We start from the raw sequence: 20,511 nt of genomic DNA, 5'->3' as shown, positions 1-20,511 counted from the left end.
CAAAAAGTGCAATATTCAACTCCAATTATTGCATTAGTAATTCAATATAGACAACAGGTCAGAAATTGAATGCTGTTACACCTCACCAGTTCTCAAACCTAGGGGAAAGCAAGCAGGAAAGACGAGGAGATGTCCTCCATCTTGTCTCACTCTCTCCCCTTTGCAAATCTTTACCTTCCCTCTCCATTGTACAGCCTCTTATCCATACACACCCCTCCACAGGAGACCACAATAGAGTCACATGCAGGGGCAGACAGAAAAGGAAGGAGGTGGGGGGGGAGGCCTGTCTACCCCCAAGTCTGGATACGTTAATTTTTCTCTAAGCTAAACTTGGGAAGGGCTAACAGGCTTTTTTCTTTGAACAGGCTCACTATGGCAAGACTGTTCTGAATGTAAGTGGGAAAAACCTACCACGTGGTTTTAAAAACAGCTGAGAAACTCTCCACTATGCATATGAGTGGCAAACTTTATGTACATAATTCGCTATAATCAGAAGTCACTAGATGAATAGCATTATTAGAAAGGTTTACATTGCACATTTTAATACCATATTTAATTCTGCTTAAGCAGCGACTATGTTTGACCTTTTGTGGTAGGTGACTTGAAATTCCTGCATAGAAAGGCATTTAATTACAGTGAGGAGTATACTAAATCCACAAATCTGGTAGGACAGCTACTCATGTGCACTGCTGCCCCGGGTTACAGTTTGCCGTTTGTACAGACCAAGAGAAACCACAAGTACAAGGCATATGTAATGCTAAGCTAAGCCACCTTAGCTCCCAGTAGCACAGCAGCAAGAGGATCGGGGAGGAGTGTAGCAGCTGCAATTTTCGTGCTGTTCATCAGCATGCTTGCTCCTTCACAATAAATCATAGTTTGATTCAGCATGGCACACAAACCCAGGCCCTTGTTATACATAATAACGCAAAGCTTCAGAATGAGAATGTTATAAACAACTAAACATATTAACCTTGCTACCAAAATAAAAAGCCATTCTGTTATTTAATCTTAACTAACTGCCTTACATGTAGCTTTTCAGAGGGGCTGTACCACTTGCAAATTTCAGTGAAGCCTCTGGGACTCCTCCTATCCAAAATCAAGCCTCAGGGCTACAACTTCTATTAGACTGCTCAAGCCAAGTGTGTGTGAAAATAATACTGTCATTTTCCACCCAGAGGCAAAGTTAAATTTAAATCCATTCTCAGATCTCTTCCAAAATTCTCAAATCACAGTTCAAGAGGAGTGAACTGCTAGAATAATGTTTAAAGTTTTCTGTTTCATTTAATATTTATTTCCCCTAGTGGAGCCAAATCAGGTTAAAAGTCTGGCAATTTAACTGCAAAGAAACTACAGCAAAGGAAGCAAAGGCAAAGGAGAGATTTGTAGCACAATCCTATGCATGTTTAGGCCAAAGTAAATTCCATTAATACTATTTACTTCAAAGAAAGTTCCATTACTGCAATAGTGCTTATTTCCCTGGTAAGTCTGCACAGGATTGCAGCCTGCCTTTACCTGGGAGCAAGTCCCACTGAACTCTGCATGTTTACTCAGAAGTAAGTCTGAGACCATGCCCAGAAAACACTGGCATCACATTATGAACCCCACTTTTTCCTTTTAGAACACAGTGTTGGTGTAGAGAGTAAGTCATAGAGTCATATATGGGATGCAAAAGGAGAATAAACTGGAACAGGTTCAGAGAAGGGCAACAAGGATGATCAGGGGATTGGAAGCAAAGCCCTATGAGGAGAGACTGAAAGAACTTGGCATGTTTAGCCTGGAGAAGAGAAGACTGAGGGGAGATATGATATCATAGCACTCTTGAAGTACTTGAAAGGTTGTCACACAGAGGAGGGCCAGGATCTCCTCTCGATCATCCCAAAGTTCAGGACACAGAATAATGGGCTCAAGTTGCAGGAAGCCAGATTTCAACTGAATATTAGGGAAAACTTCTTAACTGTTAGAGCAGTAAGACAATAGAACCAATGACCTACGGAGTTGGTGAGCTCTCCAACACTGGAGGCATTCAAGAGGCAGCTGGACAGGCACCTGCCAGGGATGCTTTTAGTTGGATTCCTGCTTTGAGCAAAGGGTTGGACTCAATGGTCTTATAGGCCCCTTACAACTCTACTATTCTATGAGTCAATCATTCTATGAACCAGACCATACTTTTAAAAACCCTAAACCTTTAATCTTTGTCTGCTTAGAGCCATGTCTCACATTTTTAAGAGGTAAGCTCTTACAAAGCATACTATGACTTAAAAACACTTTTTCATATCATACCAGAAATCTAATATACATACACATCTATTACATCTATCTCTATGCAATAGACTTGTGAATCTGAAGTCCTTCCATACACATAGATTGTTTCCTTGGACTTAGCTGGAGGTCGTGCAATTCCCATCTAGCCTCAGACTGACTCATGTAAATGTACCTCATTTCTTGAATTAAATAATTTGAGAAGCAAATCCTGAGCGGAAAAAATGTAGTTCTTTCAAAACATCAAGAAGACAATGCAGACAGAAAAAAAGTAGAGGAAGTGTGGTTACTCAGCATATCCGAAGTATCTGCACTATTTACTAAGACCATAAGCGTAAATGGCTCTGAAGCCACAACAAAGAAAAGAACTTTTCTTTAGTGTACTAGCTCTGTGGTTGTGGCATACATACTATAAGGTTGGGGGGGGGTGGAAGCAGGTGCTAGTGAGTAGATTATCCCATCTCCAATCAGGAGGCTGACTGAATGATCCCAGACTCTCTTCCAGCTCAATTAATCAGATTTGCAGAAACAAAGAGGAAGCTGCATATCTCAAGGGGGGAGGGGGGGAAGAAAGAGACCAGTTAGCTATTAGTGGATGTTGCCAACATAACAGCTCACCAAAAAAAAATGTACTCCCATTGACCCAGGAGTAAAAGCAGCATATATTCAGTCAGCCAACTGAGATTTCAACACAATGCTCCTCTGCACAAAAAAGTGAGACTGTACTAAACAGGTCACACTGCCACAATTTTTTTTAAAAAACCATTACTTGCATTGAGTTTCATTAAAGATTCAATTAGTACAATAAATGCTATGGAAAAACAGTTAGACCAAACAGAAAAATAAAATAAAGTGGGACTTCCCAGGAGGATCACTCCGCCTGTGCTGCCTCTGGGACGGGCTCCCGTCCTGGTGGAAACTTTTTCAGTTTTAAAACCAGTCAGAAGGGCTTTTTGACTGGGGAAAATGTCTTCCAGATAAGGAAGAAACGTAGAGATTTTCCACAGAGCTTTGTTGTGTTTGTTGGAGGCTGGAATTCTGTGAAAGAAGGTCTTCCAGCAGCTCGGACGGAGCTAGGATTTCCAACCAGCTCAACTGATTAAGTGAGCCGTTTTTTTTTTCTTCAAAGAAGGTGAGGCTGAGGAACCTCTGTTACACCCTGTGGTCTTTAGCTTGCAGGATACCTCAGTCTGTTTTGTCTTTGGAACTGAACATATGGATTAAGAAAGTTCCCTATTCCTGAAAACCGATGTATCTGACTGTTTGTGAGATCTGAATCCTACCTAACCATCAAACATCTAATTAAAAACCAGTTTTAACACAGCAGCCATTGCCCAGAAGGGAGAGCAGAAGAGCTATTACCAGCAATACAGAGTATATTTAGGTATCCTAATTGGTGCTAATGCTGTGGACTTTGAGTATGGATAGCATGACTGTCGGACTGTGCATTAATGTACGGGTGCTCTAGGCTCTAGGGGACATGTCGTAGTTCTTGCATTAATGTTTTTACTTTATGTTTTGGGTTTTTTTTGGCAAGATGGTGCTCACCAAGCACAGGCTATCAAATAGGTTGCATGATGCAACTAGAGGCATAGCAGTTACAACAGCTACCATTTTAGCTGGACCATGTATCTGGAAGGCACATTCTAAATCCCTTTGAAGTACATGGTCTCTGCATCAAAGCATTACACCTGAGGAACAAAGTCAATCCAAAGGATAAGCTTCTCAAGTGCCCTTTTAATATACTGTAACGTCTGTAAAAATTGATTCTTTGAAGAGGACTGGATATGGGTAATAACTGTCAAGTGCTAGAGTAGTTTGAAAGTATGTTTGTCACCTAAATATTTCAGTAGCCCCAAAGGATAAGAACAATTTCAGGGCAATAGGCCACAGAGAGTACTTTTAGCTTTTCCTTCTTTTTTAAAAAAGCACCAAAAGCCATTTGTTGTTACATATACTATAAAACCAAACTATTTGTTACTATTTCTTTAATGCATTTATAAACTGCCTTTCTACCATGGAATCCAATGTGGTTTACAATTTAAAATATTAACACAAGCAAATAGTACAAAATATTCTCAAACCAACTTCAGGAGCTGATGACACTAGCTCCTTGGCGTGAGCTTGTTCGTTTCTGCCTTCCGTCAGGGCAAACAGATCTTAAGTAGTACCAGGAAGGGGAGGCTGCCCAGTTCTCAGGTTGCTGAAGGCCTCTTCAGAAACTGGTTGTTATGTGCTGCATGGGTTTCCTTGCTTCACTGACTTAGGGTCCATCCATACCTAACCGCAAAATCCACATTTTCCAGATTTGGTTGGTGGCCTCGAGATCCATACATGTCCTGTTTGTGGTCAGATTATTGTGAAAACCCAATTATCAAGCGTCCATACATGTGGACTGGTTTTTGTTTCTTTTTGCTTTAGCACTGGCCACTCCCCTAAGTCCACGCCTTTTCACTGATTGGTCCATCACAGTCATTTGCTTTTTGCACACTTTTTCAGAAGAGTGCAGAAATGTATATCTTTTTTTAATTCTCACGCATGTGCAGGTTTGTGGATGTGCTATTGGGTGGGGAGACAAGGGGCTTGGGATATGTCGAAGGAAAGCCCATGGACTGCCTACTGCAGATAAGTCTGCGGCATTTTGTCCACGCCCACAGATGTTCATGCGATTATCGGTTTAGGAAAGCTTATCGGTTTTTCAGTGGTATTTCTAATGCGAATTTGTGAATGCAAAAAGCCAATACTATTAGCTTGCAACGTCATATGGACAACAGTGAATTAATGAGGACACAAAGCTGTAACACTGCAGATTATATACTCATATGGATGGGCCCTTGTATATCCCACTGACCTTAAACCAGTGTTTCTTGTATGAAGATAGCGGTTACTTTGCATCAGCAACATTATGCCATAAGCAAAAATAAACATGCATAAAGTGCCCTGGCCATTTGGACATTCATTTTGATTCTTAAGAACATAAGAACATAAGAAGAGCCTGCTGGATCAGGCCAGTGGCCCATCTAGTCCAGCATCCTGTTCTCACAGTGGCCAACCAGGTGCCTGGGGGAAGCCCACAAGCAGGACCCGAGTGCAAGAACACTCTCCCCTCCTGAGGCTTCCGGCAACTGGTTTTCAGAAGCATGCTGCCTCTGACTAGGGTGGCAGAGCACAGCCATCACGGCTAGTAGCCATTGATAGCCCTGTCCTCCATGAATTTGTCTAATCTTCTTTTAAAGCCATCCAAGCTGGTGGCCATTACCGCATCTTGTGGGAGCAAATTCCATAGTTTAACTATGCGCTGAGTAAAGAAGTACTTCCTTTTGTCTGTCCTGAATCTTCCAACATTCAGCTTCTTTGAATGTCCACGAGTTCTAGTATTATGAGAGAGGGAGAAGAACCTTTCTCTATCCACTTTCTCAATGCCATGCATAATTTTATACACTTCTATCATGTCTCCTCTGACCCGCCTTTTCTCTAAACTAAAAAGCCCCAAATGCTGCAACCTTTCCTCGTAAGGGAGTCGCTCCATCCCCTTGATCATTCTGGTTGCCCTCTTCTGAACCTTTTCCAACTCTATAATATCCTTTTTGAGATGAGGCGACCAGAACTGTACACAGTATTCCAAATGCGGTCGCACCATAGATTTATACAATGGCATTATGATATCGGCTGTTTTATTTTCAATACCTTTCCTAATTATTGCTAGCATGGAATTTGCCTTTTTCACAGCTGCCGCACACTGGGTCGACATTTTCATCGTGCTGTCCACTACAACCCCGAGGTCTCTCTCCTGGTCGGTCACCGCCAGTTCAGGCCCCATGAGCGTATATGTGAAATATATTCTTGTGTTATATACCTATAATAATTAGATTCAATTCACATTTAAAGGCAAACCTACCTAATTCTTTCTGAAACAATACCGGACCAGAACATAGCCATCCTTTGAAATTCACACTTCTTCAAATTCCACAGTGCAGTTCTCCAGCCAACTAATGTGCACAAAAATGCATATATCAAGGTAAAGTGTGCATACAAATGCACATATTCATAAAAATAATATACAAAAACATATATTAGGAGGAAATTGTTTTGCAAAGATGTATGTATTAGGGGAAATTGCACACAGACATGCATATTATAGGAAATTTTTGCATTAAAATGCTGATGAATTTTCATGAGAAGTTTTTTTCAACAAATTCACAAACTGCTGCTGAAACGTGGAGAACTGCACTTAAGACTGGGAAAATGAGAAACTAGGAAATTAAGAGAAACCAAATTTGACAGATTCACTATTCCTAATCTTTACTAAAATAAAGTATCCAGTTGACACTATGCACTTTGTGAAAAGCCTTTTGAAAATCTAAATATGTTACCAAAGACTCCTGAGTAACCTTAGCAATCATGGAATAAGAGAAGTCCTCTTGTGGATCAGTAAATGGTTAAGAAAAATGAGAGAATATGAATGAATGGCGAGTTCTCCCAATGGAGGAATGTAGACAGTGGAGTTCCCCAAGGTCCAGTATTAGAACTTATGTTTTTTAATTTGTACATAAATTATGTAGAATTAGGAGTGAGTGGTGAGGTGGTAAGTCTGCTGATGATATCAAATTGTTCAGGATGGTTAAAACAAAAAAGTATTTCAAAAAGCTCCAAAAGGATATCTCCCAATTAGGTGAATGGGCAGTAAGATGGCAAATCAATTCAATGTAAGCAAGGGTAAAGTGATGCATATTGGGGCCAAAAAAATTGAAATTTTACATATACACTCATGAAGTCTGAACTATATCCACAATACAGCAACTGTCACTAGAAGATGCACTGTTATGATTACAATAACACCTCTAAACCGCAAACCATTCAAGTTATTTCTAATCCTCCAAGGATGTGATTATCTCATTCAAAACCTTGTTACCTGGAGTTCTTCATTTTCAGGCACTGGTAATGGCATGACATTACACAAAGATAACTTATTCTGTCTACTTTTTTTAGAATGCTGAACAGATGTTCAAGCTGTTCTGTGATTATTTCCTACTAACGATCCAATTCTGGGGGAAAATAGCAAAATGTTATTTGTGGCACTACTGAATAATTAAGCATGTTGAAAAGAGAGATAGGTTTTTTGAGTAAAACAACTTAAAAATCTAGTCTTTTCCTAAACTGACTACCGTAAATTGGTTTTGGCTCAATCCCAAACGCTCACCCTCAGTCTGCACAACATATTTTTTTTGTCATGAAATTCTAGCCTTAATACCTTCCTGTCTTTTGAAATGAGGTTTGCTACAATCTAGCCAGGAGAGGATTAAATGTGTCACCAGCACAGCTGAAGAACTGCTTCAGTTTTTAAAAAAAGCCAAAGTTTCTTTAGTGTTAATTTTATGAACACTGGCAGCAGGTACTTTTACACATTAATTAAAAATATGTATCTATTATGTAGATATGGTATAAGAAATCTCAAATGCTTCCACAAAACAACATTGGGAAGCGCGGGGGGACCACAGTGTACAATACAGAGAAAAACAAAACCCTAAATCCAACACCACAGGCTACTGAGAAAAGGTGATAAAAAATGTTTATTATTTCACAGCGCAATAAAAACAGCCACAGGGCTCGAGGATACATTTGTTCACAGAAAACAATCAATAAGAACATCCTTTAACAAATATTTAGAAACAAAACTAAAGTTCAAATGGCAGCCAAAGTGTCCTGCACTTACGTACTTTCAACTAGTATTAAAAACCACACCTCATTTATTTCTATGATTCCAGCTGTGCACAAGCAAGCAGCTGCAACACAAAATGAATCTGTGTTAGCTAATTAAATTGAGGATTGGACATTAAATAGGGAGTTCCAGAAATGACACAACCTGAGCAGCACAGCTGAGGTTCCCCTTGTTTTCAGCATGCCACCACTCCAAGTAAACCACTCTCGGCTGTTAGCAACTTAACATGGATTTTTCCACCTGAAACTGCTGAGATAAACAGCTTTGCCACTTCCCAAACCTGTCAAGTATTTGAAGTCATGTTTCATTTTCATAGCAATTGCTGAAATAATCCATTCCTTAGTAACCAGATTTTGACAGATTCCTTGTGCTACCAAACACAGCTAAGAAACTCACACGATAGACAACAAAGGTTTACCTAGAACAGAAGGCTAAAGTAAGAGCAGTTTTCTGCTACTGGTTTTGTTCAAGTCCATTGATCTTGCACACTTTTGGATAAGTCCAAAAACAGCTAATATTTACTAGATTGTACTCCACAGCATTATTTCACAGATGGGGTGGTTTTTCCATGCAGCGAGCTATTCTTCACAACTCGTTTTCATGCTTTGTTTTATTTGATCAAACAAGTTCACTTGCCTGCTGTACATTTTATGCATGTTCAGCTGTCAAGATTAAACACACTTGCAGGACTTGCTGGGGCTCAGCGAACAAGGGCTTAGATGTCTTACGTTCAGTATCAGCTTCTATGGCACTCAGCAGCGATGCTCCAAGCCAGAACAGCAGAGCTGAAGCATAACACCAAGCGGATTGCACAAATCACCCCCTCCCCATAAACTGGCAGTGAGCTAGAAGCGTCCTCCATCTATTATATATCCCACCCACACTCCACCATCCAGTCTGCTTCACCAATACTACCTACCATCTGGGGAAACAAAGCAACATGTATTGCAGTAAATAATACACTGCCAGGAGTCAGGAACAGGATGGCATGAAACCTTTAATTACAAGTGCATCTGAAAGGCAGGAGTAGCCTTCTGCAGACTTGGATCTGCACAGAGGATAATCTTTTTGCACGTTCCTCTGTACGTGATGAACTTAGAAAAGAGGGTTTGTGAACCTCTCTGCTGCTATAATATTGCCTGCTTGGGAATGTTGTAAGGCTACTTTAACATCTACCCAAGCTGGAATACACTAACAAATTTCTCCCTTCCCCTGAAACAGTGCATGCCTCAGAGGACTGAGCACACAGCCCTCAGCTTTACTGCTCCCATGTAACAAGTCCAGCTATTATGCCTGGTAATCCTTCAGGCCTCCACCGAGAAAGGAGGGGAATCCAGTCCTCCAGTACATTTTAGGCCAGAGGCAAATGTAAGCTCCAAGACAACTGTCTGCACTATAGGTCAGAGATTAACCACAGCACATGTCCTCCTTACAAGCTGTGACTAACATCTGCTGTAAAAAAAGCCCATCCACCCCCGACCATTGCAGGGCCACACAACCAGTCCCAACGCTCAGGAGCACAAAAGTCACACTCATTGGTCAATTGAAGTTCCTTGCAGCACCTCCTCAGCAGTGCACCCACCCAAATACTTGCACCCCAGGAGAAGATGGCGAAAATGAACAGCTGACTGGCGTGTGGAGGACCAGCCCACTGTTAATGAATTCGGACTCCTCTTCTACATTGCACTCAGGTCTTGCTTGCGGGTTTTCCAAGGGCAACTGGTTGGCCACTGTGAGAACAGGATGCTGCACTAGATGGGCCACTGGCCTGATGCAGCTGGCTCTTATGTTAAAGCCAAACAGGAACGAATCAATTTAATTTCTGTTGCCATCAGTTAACTTTCAGCACAGGGCACACAGGGCCCCAGGCACGCTAGCACCTGCCTGCCCCTCCCTCGCCTTCCCCTGCACCCTTTCATCTCTTTACACACACACACACTACTCCCACCCCTCAAGCACACTCACTAATCCTCCTGCCTCCTCCATCCCCCTCTGACACAGCCTCCACTTATCCTCCCACCACCACCACCACCACCAGGACCCTTTCGCTTTTCCCTTTTGCGGGGGTCTTTCCCCCAGCCACCAACTCCTCTTCATCTCCTCCCTCCAGCTGATCCACCAGACGCCCCACCCCCAGCAAGCACACACACGCCTGCCAGATGCCTCCCCGTTCCACCAAGCGTCCCCAGAGGCTTTCCTGCTTCCAAATATGAAAGGGGAGGGGGGAGAGAAGAAAAGCCCTCTTACAAGAGTCCCTTCAGCATCCCATTCGAAGGCAACCTCATTCCCCCCTTCCCAAGAGTTGACTTCCCCCTAAACAGACACTATCTGTCACCACCCCCAAGAATCATTCCCATCTCAGAGCTCTCCTCTTTTTGGGGGGGGGGGGCTGGGGAGGGAGAGAGAACCCAGCAGATTAAGACGTTTCCTCCCTTCCACACCCCAACCCGCCCCACTCCTTCAAGGGCCTCCAAGAAGGCACACCCCAAGTCCCCTTCCAGAGTTATTTCCAGGCACCAAAAGGAACCCCCTCCTCACTTCCCTTCTTCTCGCTGTCTCCCCCACCCCCAAAAAACATACTTCTCCACATACGCACGCTGTCCTGGCCCCTAAAAAGGGCTCCCTTCCGAGCCCCAGTTCCTCCCATTGACTCCCCCCTTCCTCCAAGGGGCCCTTCCGACTGCTCTGACCCCCATTTCCCTCCCTCCCCCCAAATCATAAACCCTCCAGCTGAGGAACTCGCTCACTTCGCAACACCTTTCACCCTGCCCCTCCCGGGGAAGGAACCTCGACCCCCACCCCGTCACCACCTCCTCCTCCTCCTCTTACACAAACACATCCCTCCAAAGGAAAAAAAGAGGGGGGTCCTAGAGCACTCGCCTCCGAAGCGCCCCCTCGTCCAGACCCCGCTCGGATTAACACCCCCCCCACTCACAAAAAAAACCAAAGGGAGGGGGAATCCCCTCCTGCGCCCTTTCCTCACAACAGGCACCCCATAACCAATCACTTCCCCCTCTCCCCACCTCGAATTAACGCCTCTCCTCCACCCCACACGCATTGGGGATGTCCCCCCCATACACACACACACACAGATTCCCCCCCCCATACAAACACAGACCCTCAAATCCCCAGAGGAGTCTCGTCATCGAAATGAAAAATAAAAACGAGAAGCACCACACACAGGAACCCTCACGAAACGAGCGAGCGAGCGCGTACACACACACAACGCGCGTTCTCACGCGACACCCAGGCACGCGCGGCGGCAGCGGCGGCGCTTACCCCAGTACCACGAGCTCCCCATATTTGACGGGCTCCTTGTTGGGCGCGCAGTGCTCCTCCTGGCTGGGAGAAAACATGGGGCCGCCGCCACTGTTGTTGTTCTTGTTGTCGCCGCTACAATCCCATGCGGGGCAACCACAAAATTAATTTTTTTAAAAAAAAATAACAATAAAAATAACGACTCCGTCGGCGGATCCGCGCTGCTTCGTTTTCCCAGCTCTCTTTCTTTCTTTCTTTCTTTTTTCGTCCGTCAGTCGGTCGGTCAGAACCGGCCGCTGCTTTCGCTTCGCGCGCCCGCCCGCCTGCCTGCCCGCCCGGCGCGGACTCTCCTTCGCCTCCTCCGTCTGCTTCCTTCTCTCCAACGTTCGCCGCGAGAACAGCCCCAACTGCCAGAGGGCGATCGGGAGAGACCAAGTAGCGTCTCCCCCTCCACACACACACACTCACATAAAAAAGGCGTGGAATGGCCCCGCCCCCGCGGCTTTCACCCTTCCCTCAACGCTCCTCTCCCTTTCCATAAAAAAAAAAAAACCCAACCCGCGATGGTATCGTCCGGTCTGTTATGTAAACACAGAGTAAGGGAAGAATGAAGAGGAGGCTTTTAAAGGGCCCGCCGGCTCGCTCGCTTGCTTATTTATTTATTTATACATACCAATGCCTCCTTTCATAAGCATTGTTGAGAATGGGATAGAGGGCGACGGCGGAAGGGGGGGGGTTGTTTAGCAACGTGGAAACTGAGGCTGTAATAAGGCTGCGATCTTCCCTGTGCGCAACTTAATTGTTATGTGCCTTCAAGTCGATTTTGACTTATGGCGACCCTATGAATTAGCGGCCTCCAATAACATCTATTATAAACCACCCTGTTCAGATCTTGTAAGTTCACGTCTGTGGTTTCCTTTATGGAATCAATCCATCTCTCGTTTGGCCTTCCTCTTTTTCTCCTCCCTTCCGTTTTTCCCAGCATTATTGCCTTTTCTAGTGAATCATGTCTTCTCATTATGTGTCCAAAGCACGATAACCTCAGTTTAATCATTTTAGCTTCTAGTGATAGTTCTGGTTTAATTTGTTCTAACACCCAATTATTTGTCTTTTTCGCAGTCCATGGTATCTGCAAAGCTCTTTTCCAGCACCACATTACTCACCAGCAACTTGATTACTTGAGAGCAAAGATCCACTGTGCATTATTATAAAATCATGCCAGCCTGGAATGGAGAAAAGTGGGAAAGAGGGAGAGTTTTCTTCCATGTTTCCAGTGCACTACAGCTCTTGGAGGAAGATGGGATCACACAATTTGGTGGACAGTAGTTTAAGTACAAAAGAAAGTACTTAACCAAAAGCAGACTAGACAGTTAATTAGCTTGTGGAACTCTGCCACAAGATTGATTTGATTAGAGTTAATTTTTGCATGCCACTTTGATATGCCTCTGAATACCAGTTGCTGGGGAAGACGAGAGGGGAGAGTCCGTGTTGCACTCAGGTCCTGCTTGTGGACTTTCATTTGGGGCATCTGGGTGGCCACTGTGAGAAGCAGATGCTGGACTAGATGGGCCACCAACCTGCTCCAGCAGGTTCCTCTTACGTTCTTATCTTCTTATGATTTGATTTAATATTTTCCAACAACCAAGTTGAGCTCAAAGTTCAGCTTTCCTCCTCCCTCCCAATCTGTTTTCCTTTTGTACTACATCTTTTTAGACTATAAGCCTTAGGGGAAGGGAGCTGTCTCTTCAGCAATTTGTAAACTGTTCTAGGAGCTTTTTGGCTAAAGAGTGGGATGAAAATTCTTTAAATAAATAAATAAAACAAAAACAGCTCACAATAACAACAAAACGTGTTTTTTTTTAAATCCATTTCCATCAATATAATCAAATACAGCAGCATATCAATAAACCAAAAAGAAACAATTGAAGAAGCAATGAATACAGGTCAACACAAGCACGTGACATTTCAAAAATAACTATTGTGGTGGCCACTGATTTAGGCTGCAATCCATACCACACTCACCTGGGAGTAAGTCCCAATGAACCCAATAGAGCTTACTTGTATGTGTTGGATTGCAGCCTAAGGCTGTATTCCTAACCGCAGTTACCTGGAAGTAAGCCCTGTTGAATTCAATATGACTTCTGAGTAATGATGTTTAGAATTACACTGTTAGATAGCTGTTAACGGAGAATTAGCATATTAAAAGTTATGTATTATGTATTGCTAAGGGTTATGATGGGTAAATACTTTTTGTGTTCAGAGGGAGAGCATCTCTGAATACTAGTTGCTAGGAAGCACCAGCAGAAGGAACTTGACCTGCTTGCTGCCTTCCCAGAAACTTCTAGCAGGCCACTCAGTGTGGAAAAGAGGATGATGAATTAAAATGGAAATGGACTGCCTTCAAGTCGATTCCAACTTATGGCGACCCTATGAATAGGATTTTAATGGTAAGCGGTATTCAGAGGGGGTTTACCATTGCCTTCCTCTGAGGCTGAGAGACAGTGACTGGTCCAGGGTCACCCAGTGAGCTTCATGGCTGTGTGGGGATTCCAACCCTGGTCTCCCAGGCTGTAGTCCAGCACCTTAACCACTACACCACACTGGATGAATTAAATGGACCCTGAATTAAAAAGATTGAACCTTTAAACTGAAGATGCTAGGAAATTTAACCTAGGGCCTTGAGTATATAAAACATAATTTCTGGCAATGACCTACAGGTATAGCCTTCCCTATAGAACCACCTTTCCTAATGCTCTTATGAACTCAGTGGGAGCTCCTTCCAAGGACATCTGCATAAGAGTGGTCTTCAAGAGGCTTAAAAGTAAGCACCACTGAACTCAGCCAGAGTGACTTCTAGTAAATGTGCACAGGATCAGGCTGTAGGAGACAATCCTAAATGCAAAAGCATTTTACAAAGAAGTGAGGTTCACTGAGCTCCAAGGAACCTCCCTAATGGATGTGTAGGGTTGAAAGTTTACTAGAAAGCAATCCCATTAGACTTGGTGGAGCTTACTCCTGAGCAAACACACTTATTTTTAATATTATTAAAGTGTCTTTTTATATAACGTTTTGGCGTCCAACATGTTAAAAAAATGCAGTAAAAATAGTAGCACAATATTTACAAGAAATCAAATCAACAAGCTCAATAATATAAATGTGAACATCATGATAAAATCAAGACACAAATTAGCATTCCCATTTCATAAAAATCAGGGCAGAAGAGAACAGTCTTAGTGACTTCTGAAAGGAAGTAGGGGGAAGGAGCCAAGCATGCTAAAAAAAGACAGGAATTGCTGAGTTTAGGATAGGGTTGCCAGGTCCATGGCCTGAGACTGATCCTGTATCTTTAGGAAAAGAGAAGGTCAGCCAAGTGCAGGTGTTCTTGCAACTCTGTAATGGGAAAAACCACAAGGTGGAATTCTCCCTCCCACTCCACAACTTTTAAAGATACAGAAGACCTCTTGGAGGCCAGGCCTGGCAACCAAGAGGTCTTCTGTATCTTTAAAAGTTGTGCAAGGGGAAGGGAGAATTCCACCTTGTGGTTTTTCTCATTACAGAGTTGCAAGAACACCTGCACTTGGCTGACTTTCTCTTCTGCTAAAGATACAGGATCAGTCTCAGGCCAGGAACCTGGCAACCTAGTTTAGGAACCACTGCAGGGAAGGCCCCACTCTGCATATTTATCAGCCGAATCTCAGATCAAGGCAAGACACAGAGCAGAATCCCCACGTGCAGACCTAAACGGGCAGAAGAATCAAGAACCAATCAGGACTTCAGGTACCCTGGACCCAAACTGTTTAGGGCTTTAAAGGCCTAAACTTGCATTTTGCTTTAAAAGCCTAAACTTGCAATAACTTGCATTTTGAACTGAACTCAAAAACAAATTGGGAGCTAATATAGCTGCAAGAGTATAGGAGTCATATTCTCAAAGTAACTGAACTGTGATATGACCCTGGCGGCAGCAGCAGCAGCATACTGTACTAGTTGCAGCTTCTGAACACTCTTCAAAGTTAAGCCCACATACAGCACGAAGAGAGGTAGCCAGTCCATGCTATGCACCCTCGGAGGCATTGTGCTTGAGCATGTATTACTCTGCTTATGTGGTGCATATATCTGCACTGCAGCAGTTGTTGGGGAATGAGCAGGCGCCCCAGTCAGAGCAGCAAACAAGCATCAGCTCAGTGCCAGACATCAGGGCTATGCGTGCCACATGGCCTGCCCTCGGCCCCTAAGCTGGCCTGCTACCCTCAGGTGTAGTGATGGATGCTGTTCCATCGCCGCTGTTGCAGTAAAATTCAATTGCCTATCTAGTCAGTTTCTGTAAGTGGAATGGGGGTGCCATCTGGACCTACACTTCAGGCAGGAAAATGTCTTGGGCCAGCCCTGAATGAAAGGGCGAGAGATGCAAGAGAGTGTTGTGGAAGATAGTTATTAATTTGTCTGGCTAAAGAAATGCATTGCTCAACTAAAGACACTGTCCACAATCTTAAAATGCACAGCTGATTTAATACTGTGCAATAGCCATGCTCTGTTCACTCACTCTTTATGGGGCATCTGCACAGCACTGTGAACAAAACATCCCCCCATTGTATATTCTCTGCTCAGCTTCTGGCTTTTTTTCCAGAGCTCAGAATATCAGACTTTTTAAAATCAATGGACTAGCTGCACAATTTCCCCAGGTGCAGCAGAGCTATTCTGGCTGGTTATAGCTAACCATTTCTCTCTCCCATTCTTTCTCAGTTTAAGCCTCCCTTTTTCAATCAGCATTTCCTTTACTGTATTTATTTTTAGCACACACACATACACACAAATATTTATTTTTAATTCATTTGTGTACTTTTGTTTACAGCCCCCAGTATTCCCAGGCAGCTTCCCCTCCAAGCACTAACCAGGCCAGACCCTGCTTAGCTTCTGAGATCTGACAAGATTGGGCATGTTCAAGGTGCTATGGCTGTAGAAACACATACCTAGTAGGGTTGCCAGGTTCCTGGCCTGAGACTGATCCTGTATCTTTAGGAGAAGGGAAAGTCAGCCAAGTGCAGGTGTTCTTGCAACTCTGTAATGGGAAAAACCACAAGGTGGAATTCTCCCTCCCCCCTGCCCAACTTTTAAAGATACAGAAGACCTCTTGGAGGCTGGGCCTGGCAACCATACATACATACATACATACATACATACCAGTTGGCCATTGTGAAAATAGGCAGCTGGACTAGATGGGCCACTGGCCTGATCTAGCAGGCTGTTCTTATGTTTTTAGGTTCTTGTACTGCAGTGGGCAGGTCATGATCAAGAGTGCAGTAAGGAAGGGAGTATTTATTTATTTATTTATTTATTTAATTACATTTCTAGACCGCCCTATAGCAGAAAGCTCTCAATATTTCTCCTTTTCCCCTACACAATTGTTCCAATGTAAATCACTCCCCCCTCCCTCCAATATTTGGGGCTGTGGGGAGAGGGAAACAACCCACTTGGCCCCAGAGGGTTAGGGCAGAGACACATTTACTGTTCTGATGGTTCCAGTGCGACTCCACCTCTCTCTTCTGAAAATGGGGGCACACAACACTAGTCAACCATACCCCTTTTTATTGTAAAACCTGGTGGGATCAGCTTCAGTGTGGTTTATAAAAAAAAAATCCCTTCAGACAGATTTTGCAGCTGATTGGCAGATCAACCCGTTGCCCTTCCAAGGTGTAGCCAATGGAAACACTTTGCTATAAGTGATTGGTGTGCTCGCAACCCTAGAATCCTGGAAGCAGAAGTTGCCATTCCACTTCCATCTTAAGGCAGAATGGCTGCTAAAACTGTCCACATCTGAAAGCACTCTAAATAAAGAAGCAAACAGCAAGAAGGAAAAGTGGAGAATGTACAGAATGATTTTTATTTATTTATTTATTTATTTATTATTGAATTTATATCCCACCCTTCCTTCCAAAGGAGCCCAGGGCAGCAAGCATAACCAGAACAATTTCACAAGATAAATATACTAAAAACAGTTTAAAATGTTCCAAAACACAATTATAATTAAAACATTCTAAAACACAAGTTAAAATATTGTAAAACACAGTTAAAAATATTTTAAAATACAGCTTCAAAAGATTCTTTTGTCAGTGATCTTCAGGTTGCCTCTTCAGCCATCAAATGCCTGGGGAGACAGGAATGTTTTTGAAGTCCTCCTGAAAGTTAATAGTAATGGAGACAGACACACCTCACTGGAAAGGGCATTCCACAAATGGGGAGCCCGCACTGAAAATGCCCTGTTATGGGTCAGCACCAGCATGGCAGCACTTGATGGCAGCACTACCAACAAGGCCTCGCCTGCCAATCATAGGGTCTGAAACGGTTTATACTGGGGAAGGTGCTCTTTTAGATATTTGGGTTCCAAGCCAGTTAGGGCTTTATTTTATAGGAATAATGCCTTGAATTGGGTCCAGTAGCTCACTGACAGCCAGCACAGTGCTTTCAAGACTGGTGACGCATGGCCCCATTGGGCTGCCCCACTTACCAAAGGGTCTTGGGGTGGTGTTCAGCTGGGGCTTAGAGGTGGAGAGAAAAAGGGTGACCCAGCATGACTGCTGTTCTAGGAAAGGGTTGCAGGCATTCCTGTTGCAGACAGTAAGAGCAAGAGTCCTTTGAGTGGTTGAAGCTGGAGAACTGGGAGTCTCTGCCATGGATATATTGAGAGATGAAAAAAAGATTCATAACGGAGAATGTGGCCCTGGAGAACTTTATACAAGGAGTTTGTGCTGGGCATGGAAGGAGATAAGAAGCCAGCACCTGGATCTAAACAGGCTGTCTCAGCAGCAACAGGTATATGACTTCAGGGGCAGGACAGTGGAGGCTGGTGCCTATTGGGACTGCTAGGGCAGAAGGCAGGATGACCAACCGTGGTTGGAGCCACAGCCAATGTTGTCCTGTTTCCCCTCCTTGCTGGGTTCTACATGGGTGACATTGAAGGAGGCAGCGCTACCCCCTGGAATGCTTGTAATTAAGAAGGAGGGCAGGGGTGGGGGCTGGCTGAGGGCAAACTGAGGTTGTTGGAGCAGCACCCCATTCGCTCAAAGGGACTAGCCTCCACCAGAGCAGAGATATATGATTTCAGGTCAGAGGTGACTGGACTACAGTGTGACAAAGGCCAGAGAGGAGAACACTGAAGTCAGCAAGATAGGAGATGATGAGAGCATGAGCCGGAGATTTCGCCAAGGGGGACAGAGAGTAAGGCTTGGGTGTTAGCAGGGCTTTTGCAGTGAGAAGCAAAAAGAAAGCAGCACTCAGAGATATCCAAGCAGCACTCAAAGATATCCAAGCACTTAAAGATATCCAAGGAGAGCCAGTGTGGTGTAGTGGTTGAGGTTCTGGACTAGGACCTGGGAGACCGGGGTTCGAATCCCCACACAGCCATGCTCACTGGGTGACCCTGGACCAGTCACTGCCTCTCAGCCTCAGAGGGAGGCAATGGTAAAACCCCCTCTGAATACCGCTTACCATGAAAACCCTCTTCATAGGGTCGCCATAAGTCAGGATCGACTTCAAGGCAGTCCAATTCCAAAAAAAGATATCCAAAGAGCCCAAACTTACATACCTGCTAGGCAAGGGAGGATGGTGACATTGTCAAAGGATCAACAGGGTAATCAAGCAGAGGAAGGCAGGGCCATAGCCAAAGTAGGGCCAGTGAGTGCACACCACGTAAGATTTAGGCCTTGTGTCCTTAGAAGAGGAAATTTTCTGTGTGTCTGTTTGGAACAGCAGTATCGGGAGACTTCCCGGAAGTATCGCTCTGCCTGTGACTGCCTCTGAGACGAGCTCTCGTCTCAGAGAAAGCTTTTTCAGTTTTAAAACCAGTCAGAAAAGTTTTTTGACTGGTAAAAACTTTCTCCCAGGTAAGGGAGAAACGAAGAGATCATCCACAAAAGCTTCGTTGTGATTGTTGGGGACTGGAATTCATTAGGATTGCCTATGAACGAAGGTGCAGCCAGCAGCGCCAGACGGAGCCAAGGAATTCAAGCAAGCTCAAACTGACTAAGCGAGATGGTTTTTTTTGTTCAAAGAAAAACGGGTTTTAACAGGCAAGCATTCTTCTGTCTATTCTTATCAATTGGACTAAGTTGTTACAGCAAAAGAGATCTGTTAAAGAATCAGCAATAAAGAATCCCTGGGTGAGTCATACTTTTCTCTTTTATATGTGGAATTAAGGAGGAAGAAAATCGAAATAGCCTATCTTTGGCTTTATAGCAAAAAGCTGACCTGGAATTGAGCATTATAAAGATACAAACGGATGAGGGGCATCTAATCTGAAGAGAAAAATTTGATTTATATGAATATTTGAGAATTATATGTCTGGGACTATTTTGTCCGGTCTACTTTTTTTTGTGACGAATCTGCTTGTTCTCTATGCCACTAATTATTTTGATGCTGTGAACTAAATTTGTTTTGCATTCTTGGACACATAAGAGATAAGGCAGTTTGTGCTGTCTAAGATGATGATGTCAACAGGTTCGGAATATTAACTCCCTTATTGCTGGGAAAAGAAGCAAATTATTCTTTGTTTGGGAACTGTGGCTATATTGGAAATGTGAAGGGTTTTTTCTTCGGCTTTAAGAATGACAATCAAAGAAGTGGCAGAGACCCTGGATGCACCTCTGGATATGTTTCAGAAGATAATGGATGAGATTAAGACAACTAAACAAGAATTGAGACAGGGTAAACAAGAGATGGCAATTGAGTTTGGCAAAGTGAAACAGGAGCTGAAAGAAATAAAGGATTATATGAGAAAAGAAGCAGATGAGACCAAAGATATAATTGGACAAGCAATAGAAGATGAAAAAGAAATTAAAGGGAAGGAGCAAATTCTGGAGATTGGAACAGATATATCAAATGTGGAATTGGAAAAAGATTTGGACTTTATGGCCGTGATGGATATTAGAGACAAAGATTACTGTTTGGAATTTAATGCTGTTCTTTAAGAAACTGGTGAAGATATCAGAGATAAAGTTATTACTGTCTTGATAAAATTTCTGGACTGGAACAATTTGATGGAACTTGAAATAGAGAACATTTACAGAATTAATTTTAGATATGTGACAATGGAAAAATTTTCAAGAGATATGCTGGTACATTTCGTAAAGAAGAGGAACAGAGACATGACCTTACAACAACATTTCAGTAATACATTCAGAATTGATTGCAAGGAAATATTTGTGATGAAGGAAATCCCCATCAGACTCTTACTATATGATTATGACAGCAAGATTAACATGTGTGCAAGGATGGCAGATGGA

The 20,511-nt window shown here is 43.4% G+C and overlaps 1 protein-coding gene across 1 annotated transcript in view; it reads right to left on the bottom strand.

Annotated features, from left to right (window-relative positions):
- The window catches only part of PELI2 (pellino E3 ubiquitin protein ligase family member 2), a 98,199-nt gene extending 86,447 nt beyond the window's left edge, over window positions 1-11,752 (bottom strand). The window contains exon 1 of the mRNA XM_061612472.1: window positions 11,258-11,752. Within this exon, the coding sequence (XP_061468456.1) occupies window positions 11,258-11,334 (77 nt within the window). The 5' untranslated portion in view covers window positions 11,335-11,752. The remainder of the gene's footprint in view (window positions 1-11,257) is intronic.
- Between the last annotated feature and the right edge of the window lie 8,759 nt (window positions 11,753-20,511).

This window comes from Rhineura floridana, chromosome 2 (genome assembly GCF_030035675.1).
Source record: "Rhineura floridana isolate rRhiFlo1 chromosome 2, rRhiFlo1.hap2, whole genome shotgun sequence".
Lineage (NCBI taxonomy): Eukaryota > Metazoa > Chordata > Lepidosauria > Squamata > Rhineuridae > Rhineura > Rhineura floridana.
The sequence above is the reverse complement of the archived record's forward strand: the minus strand, read 5'-3'. Positions and strand labels throughout refer to the sequence as shown.